This window comes from Vespula vulgaris, chromosome 14, assembly GCF_905475345.1.
Source record: "Vespula vulgaris chromosome 14, iyVesVulg1.1, whole genome shotgun sequence".
In the NCBI taxonomy this organism is placed as follows: Eukaryota; Metazoa; Arthropoda; class Insecta; order Hymenoptera; family Vespidae; genus Vespula; species Vespula vulgaris.
The window spans coordinates 4,769,835-4,776,947 of NC_066599.1; the positions used below are offsets into that span (position 1 = coordinate 4,769,835).

The 7,113-nt window shown below is 29.0% G+C and overlaps 1 protein-coding gene across 1 annotated transcript; it reads left to right on the plus strand.

Moving 5' to 3' along the window:
• The first annotated feature begins 2,192 nt into the window (after positions 1–2,192).
• On the plus strand, positions 2,193–6,835 carry LOC127069222 (zinc carboxypeptidase-like). The gene is made up of 5 exons (XM_051006007.1): positions 2,193–2,771; positions 3,716–4,024; positions 4,670–4,757; positions 4,848–5,135; positions 6,266–6,835. The coding sequence occupies exons 1-5, from the start codon at positions 2,382–2,384 to the stop codon at positions 6,466–6,468; spliced, it is 1,278 nt and encodes a 425-aa protein (XP_050861964.1). The 5' UTR covers positions 2,193–2,381; the 3' UTR covers positions 6,469–6,835.
• Positions 6,836–7,113: the final 278 nt, after the last annotated feature.

Consider the following 7,113-nt stretch of genomic DNA (forward strand, 5'->3'; position numbering starts at 1 on the left):
ATTAATGGCTCAATTTATGAATCATCTCGTGGCCCCTCTGTCTTTTGATGCACCCTTGAACATAAAGAAGATCGATAAACGCGCATACTTTCTAATTCTATTCTGAATATTCTTTCTTCTGCTTTTCTTTCATCTCTTTTATCTCTTTATTCATATATTTATCATTTATTGTCATACTATATCACAAAGCAGCATATTTGCGTCAATGTTAAGATATCAATTTCATATTTATGTTTATAAATGATACATTTTTACCATTCGAATAAAATGTTACACTTAAATATATTATCTTTCTATAGTAGTCGATATGATTCTGCGTTTGGTTTTACGATTGTTATTCAGTGATTAGTCAAGGACTCTGTTACTTCTAAAGGATCGCAGATATGTATGCATTCTAGTATAGTTCTGTTCTATTAACGATCACGATATCGATCAATTTTGATCTACGATTGAGACAAAGTAGCTTGGATTGATAAAAATCGATCAAAAAATCGAAGGTTTGACTTTCTATTTTTTTAAATCTTTTTTTTTTTTAGGGAAAACTTTTTTAAGAATATTTTTTAATACATATTTGAAAGCTAAATGAAATGATAAAATAATTTTATATTCATAAAAAAAAAGGAACAGTCAACATACATCATCGCATGTATTGCTTCTTTAACTACCCATCATCGCATGCTTCCTGTATCCTATTGACGACTTTAGTCACTCATTAAAATTTATAGAAAATTTGTGATGTAAGCATCTCTACGGTCACATTCTTGTTTTGAAAATTTTCAAGTAAAATTATTATATTATTAAACAAATTTTTTTTATTTTCATTATTTCAATATGTGCATTTATTTATGTTTTCTTATACATTTAACTCGATACAACTCGAATAAGAAAACAATAATTTACATGACGCGACAAGGTATCGAATATTCTGTAACGATAAAATATACGTTCGGTTCGTGATAAAGTACAATTAGTCTGCACTGAAATGCAAGTTAAAGATAAGTTACTGATCGTACCAATGAAGTCGATAATAATATCTACAGTCGATAACGAAAGATATTATTAAGTCGATAAGTTAAATCTTCATAATCGACCACTGCTATATCAAAGCACGTATTTATCGACGTATTATGTATAACGAGTAATCTTATTCAAGGGGTTTGCATGTAAAATATTATTTTTTTTTTACATAAATACTGAAGTTTAATTAAAACATTTGACATATTATATTTTTTATGATATTTTAACACAATCATAAATACGCTGATATTTTCATTTAAATAAATTTTCTTTTAATTATCTTTAAAATTTCATTTTAATTTCAACGTTTTCGTCGAAATATTCTTCACAGAGCAAAACTCTCAATAGAAAAATATGCGTAGAACATTAATCGTATAAAATAACGAAGACAATGAATATTCCATAGAGCGTAACGTATACTTAACGTTTAATTTCATCAATTTCAATTGGCTTCCAGGCAAAACATTTACACGTAACAATCAGAGATAAGCATGACTTAAGAAGGGGATACGTCTAAGAAGTATGAGGAAGGACGTTCTAAGGAATTCTTTGTTAATTAACTTGCAAATTACTGATCATTTCAAAAAACAAACATTCACATTTTTAATTGACCGGTCAATTTCACGTATAAAATATTTTTATAATTAAAGAAAAATATTTTTTATAACAACATATCGTGTTTAAAGAATACGAAGAATAATTTAAAAAAAGGAAAAAACGCAAAAAAAAAGAAACATTTCAAAATTGAGTAGACCAATGTGTATTATCGTAAAATTCTACGCGGGGGTTGCGTGTTAAGAAGTTACCACTATAAACGCGAAAGATGACCTCGGCCAACTTCTTTGGTATAATATTCGAGCAGTGCACCCGAGGTCTTCGACCATTCGCATTTCGTGGTTTGCTTCGCAAGCTCGCTCTTCCCATAACCCATTCTGCATACAAAGTATCGTCGATTGCTGCTATACTCGATAACTTTTTTCCCTTCATTTTTAATTAACAGGTATCTCACGTATGCGATAGCTCTTCTCTTCTTCTTCTTCTTCTTCCTTTTTTCTGTTTCCTTTTTTTTCTTTCTTTCTTTTCTATCGGCCTTATGAGAAAACGAGTCTTCCTGGCGTACATATAAAGCCGCTCGAGGACTCGACCTCGACGAAAGATTTCCATTCCACGTTGGATCGCGTCAGAACGCGCTTTGAGAAAGAAAATATAATTTTCGGTTTTTCATAGATTTCATCGACAAAAATAGTCATATATTTAAAACGTGGCAAATCAAACGGTGATACAGACGAGCAGAGAATTTGACTATGATCGTAAGATTTTCAAAGAAAGGATTTAATCTTTTTGAAAAGTATTCATCTTGAATTATGACTATAAGGATGACGACAACGACAACGACACCGATGAATCGATTATACATTTTTCTTCTCCTCGCGAGTATCTCTGCATCGGAAAAGGTACGTTATGATGGTTACAAACTCTACAAGGTCCATGTTGACAATCGTGATAATTTGAACGCCTTAACGAATATGCAAGAAGACGAGAATTATAATTTTTGGGATTTACCGAGGATGAATGATTCCTCGTTAATCGTTGTTGCTCCAAAAAGGATCGACGAGTTCGAAAAGATTGTTAACAGTAACAGAATGTCCGCCACATTAATGATGGATGATCTTCAACGTTATATTGACGAAGAGAATCCAAACGTCGATGGGAGAGCCACTTTTGATTGGACAGCTTATCATAGGCTCAACGTGGTATGAGAATTATTTTTTTTAGTATTTTTCTCAATAACCACTAGGGAGGTTTGACATTTTTTTTTTAAATTTACTCGCTTTTAATTTTTTATAACACGATCGAGAATGAATATAAAACTTTTTTTTCTTTATAAGGAACATTATTATAATATTATAAAATAAGACATATACAGAGAATCCAACTGTAATAAAGCAGAACTACATAAATCTGATTTTTTACCATGACTTCAGTCGAATGAACGAAGGATTTTACAAAATCTAAAAATTCTTTAAACTTTCCTATATTAATTATACCTGAAAAGTTAAAAGTGAAAATAAAATAAAAAAGATAATGAATTTGGAATAATTCGTGTTCTTCGTTATCATAAAATTGTCGATTTAATTTCAGGTAGAATTAATGCTATGTAATACTGTTTTACAACTTCTATATAAATTTCAAATTTATAAATACGACGGTTTTCGAGAAATTGTCAATCAAAATTGTGTAAAATCAACAAGAAGATATAAAAAAATATATCATTATAATTCGCGTTGAATATTTATATTAAAACAGAAATATATTTTATTCTATTCAAAAATGTTCTTTTAAGTTGAAGCTGTTTTTTGCAATTTCATTGTATATTTTACAAGTAATAAAACATAACAGGTCCATTAAGCCGCAAGACCTTCCGAGAACCGAAATCTTATAAATATTAGGCATAGATTTCAAAACCTACGATAAAAATTAGCAAATTTTTTAAAAATCAAATCGAAAGATATTCTTAAAAGGATCATAAATTTATCGCTTTATGCAAAAATTAAAAAAATCGATTTTTTCTTTTTTCTCTTTTTCGGAAGTTCTAAAACCTTCCTAGTTCCCTTAAAAATAAATTTCTTGTTTTATTGTTTTTCTTTTCTTTTTTCTTTCTTTTTTTTAATGGAAATTTATATTTGTTTCATATGAGATATATCAATGGATGGAAAGTCTCGCTCAAGAACATTCTAAAATCGTTAAAATTGTGAACGGTGGAGTCAGTACTCTTGGAACACCTATAAAAGGTTTAAAACTTTGTTTCAATCCTAATCAAAATACATCGATTTTCTTGGAGAGTGGTATTCACGCGAGGGAATGGATATCAGTAGCCACAACTACATACGTGGCAAACGAATTGCTATTCAATGAAGATCCTGCTGTTAGGACTTTGGCGGAGTCTTATATCTGGTACATATTCCCTATTTTCAATCCAGATGGCTACGAATATTCACATACTATGGTAAGAATGAATCTCCGTCTCGTTATCGATTTAATTCGATTATATGAACAAAAAGATCTGATGAAGATAATTGATATTGCAAATCGGTATCACGATCTTTATCTTTCTCTAATCAATTGTTTTCTGTTTAACCTTATTAAGAAATATTAATAGCCTTAAACAAACTCACGTTTTTATCAACGAAAAGATATGAGTGCAATCGTTTGATGTAAAAAAGAAAAAAAAAAGAAGAAAAGAAAAGAAAAAATAGTTGAGAGATATCGGATAAAAATATTTATTGATTGTCGTCTACATACGATGGTATGTAACAATTGATCGATCGATCGATAACCAAATAAGCTTTTTCTTCCATTTGATCGTGCGTAAGCGTTTCGATGATACGCATTTCTTAATCAAGATTTAATTAAAATACGAAGGTCAATCGATTCGAAGTATACTTTGATGGGAATTAATTTATTTTTCTTCTTTTTCTTACGCCTACTATGTCATATATTTACAATAAATGAAATTCTAAATCAAGGTGTAATGTTTGATCAAATGACCGCACGCGATAAGATTTCGAATTCGAAAAGGCTAAAATAAAGAAAAAAAAAAGATCCAAGTGCAAAGTACAAACGTTTATAATACAGATATTTCTTTTTTTAGAATCGATTGTGGAGGAAGAATTTGAAACGATACACACCGAGATGTAAAGGCGTTGATCTCAATCGAAATTGGGAATCTCATTGGGCAGGTATGTTTGAATAATAAATCATAGAATAAATTCATATTCCAAATCGTATATTATTTCTTTGTATAATTTTATTTTCAATTTATCGCGTAGAAGTAGGAACAAGTTCTAATCCCTGCGCCGAAACATATCCAGGACCCGAAGCATTTTCCGAAATCGAATCGAAGTCGATGTCAAGGTTTTTGAAAAGTATACCGGAAAAATTGACGGCTTATCTAGCCTTCCATAGTTACAGCCAATTGTTGCTTATACCATTCGGTCATAGCAACGAGAGAATCGACAATTACGACGATCTTATGGAAATAGGAAAGTTCTCCGTCAAGGCTCTATCCAAGAGATACGGTACCGATTACACCGTTGGAAATATAGTCGATGTTATTTGTAAGTACATACAGCTGGATTTCTTTTTTATATGGTAGATTCGTATTGTATAAAAACAGAAAAAAGAAAGACAAAGAGAAAAGATCGCATAAAACATATTCGTGTTGAAATTCCTAATTGACTTATGAAAAATATAAAATTTGTGTTAAATTAACGCACTTCTGTAAACTATATAAACGGCAATTTAAAATACGAAAATATATTAACTCATAACATTTTATTTAATAAATATGCAAAAGAAAAATTAATGCGTTAGAAGCAAAGAAAAAACAAAAAGAAAGAAAATATATTTAAAAACAAAAACTTTTTACGCGGTGGAAATTTGTTGTGCATTAAAAACAAAGAAAAAAATATCGTATAAAAATTAGTTCGTGTAAAAAGTGACTTAGAAAACGTAAAAAATGTGTGTTAAACTAACATTTACGCTAACCATATATATAGCAATCTAAAAAATGCAAATGTATTGACTCATAAAATTTTATTTAATAAACACACGAATCAAAAATTAATGTGTCACAAAGAAAAAGAAAAAAGAAGCAAACATATTTTTTCAAAAAAAGAATTTTCTTTTATTAGGTTTGTATTGCGGTAGATGCGCGTTGTGCAGAACAATAAATAACAAAAATCATATGAGAAAAGTCCTTGTAAAATTTAATTGAGAAAGAATATAAAATTTCTTTTAAATTAACACACTTGTGAAAACCATTCAAAAAATAATTTTAGATATGGAAATGCATTAACTCATAACATTTTATTTGGCAAAGACACAAAAAAGAAATGGAGACAAAAAAAGAAAAAGGAAAGAAAAATATTTTTTTAAAAAAGAAATATCAACGATTTTCGCAATATTTTCTGTGAAAATTAATTACCAGCGTATGTTTTTGCAACCGTATAAGATCGCAAATAAAATAAAAAAAGAAAAATAAGAAAAAAATAAAAATAAAAAATCATGTAACGATGAATCGTTAAAAAAAAAAAGAAATCGTGTAGAAAGAGACTCAAGGTGAAACAAGGTAGAACAACTCAAGATGAAAAAATATGTTCATCCACGAATGAATCTAAAAAAAGAAAACTATTACAATATATAAAAAACTTGTCATTCATTTATTTCTTTAACATTATATTCACAGATGCAGCAGCTGGCGGTTCGATGGATTGGGTTCGTGTCGCGATTGGTCCTCCAATAACTTACACGTACGAGCTTCGTGATAAAGGCCGATACGGTTTTCTGTTACCAGCTAATCAAATCATTCCTACGGGAGAGGAAACGATGGATTCCTTGATCGGCATGTTTCAAAAAGCATTGGATCTTGGATATGGATCACAACCATGATTAATTTATTTTAACGCTTTTTTACATAATTGAAATTAAATTTTATTTGTAATTTCCTCTTTGCTGTTTTATTTTCTTTCTTTCTTTCTTTCTTTAACGCAACAACTTACTTTTACATTTACTATTGCGTTTATTAGATCAATTTTATCTTTTAATATTATCAATGCTATGTTATAAGTAATAAAAAATTATGTCAATATCAATAATAATATTATATGTATAAATATAAAATGTAAATAATGGCCTCATCGATCGTCAACTGTTAAAATATTAATCAAGTTGCTAATCCGAATCGATTACAAAATCGAGTAGTAAGATAAGTGATCTTAATTAAGAAATGGATTTAATTGACAAACGAACTCAAATCCTTTGTATATCTAATAATAAATAGATTTCATTTTCATATACGTTGATTTATTTTTGTTTATAATAAAATATCATATCATTCATCCTTCCGGCTCCGCTAATCCAAGTTATTGTTAATAATCTTATAGGGTTATATACGTCTTTGTATCTGCGAGATGTGTTATCAAGAATAATATGATCTGTATATTTCTAATTAATCTATTTTATTTGATTCTTTAAAAGAAATTATTTTATTCGACAAATTTTTCTTAGCAATAAAGATTTTTTTTAATCCGAAAA

Coding starts and splice junctions, on each gene's coding strand:
- LOC127069222 (XM_051006007.1), top strand. CDS start 2,382: ATGACTATAAGGATGACGACAACGACAACGACACCGATGAATCGATTA. Junction 2,772..3,715: donor CTTATCATAGGCTCAACGTG/GTATGAGAATTA, acceptor GTTTCATATGAG/ATATATCAATGGATGGAAAG. Junction 5,136..6,265: donor AAATATAGTCGATGTTATTT/GTAAGTACATAC, acceptor TTATATTCACAG/ATGCAGCAGCTGGCGGTTCG.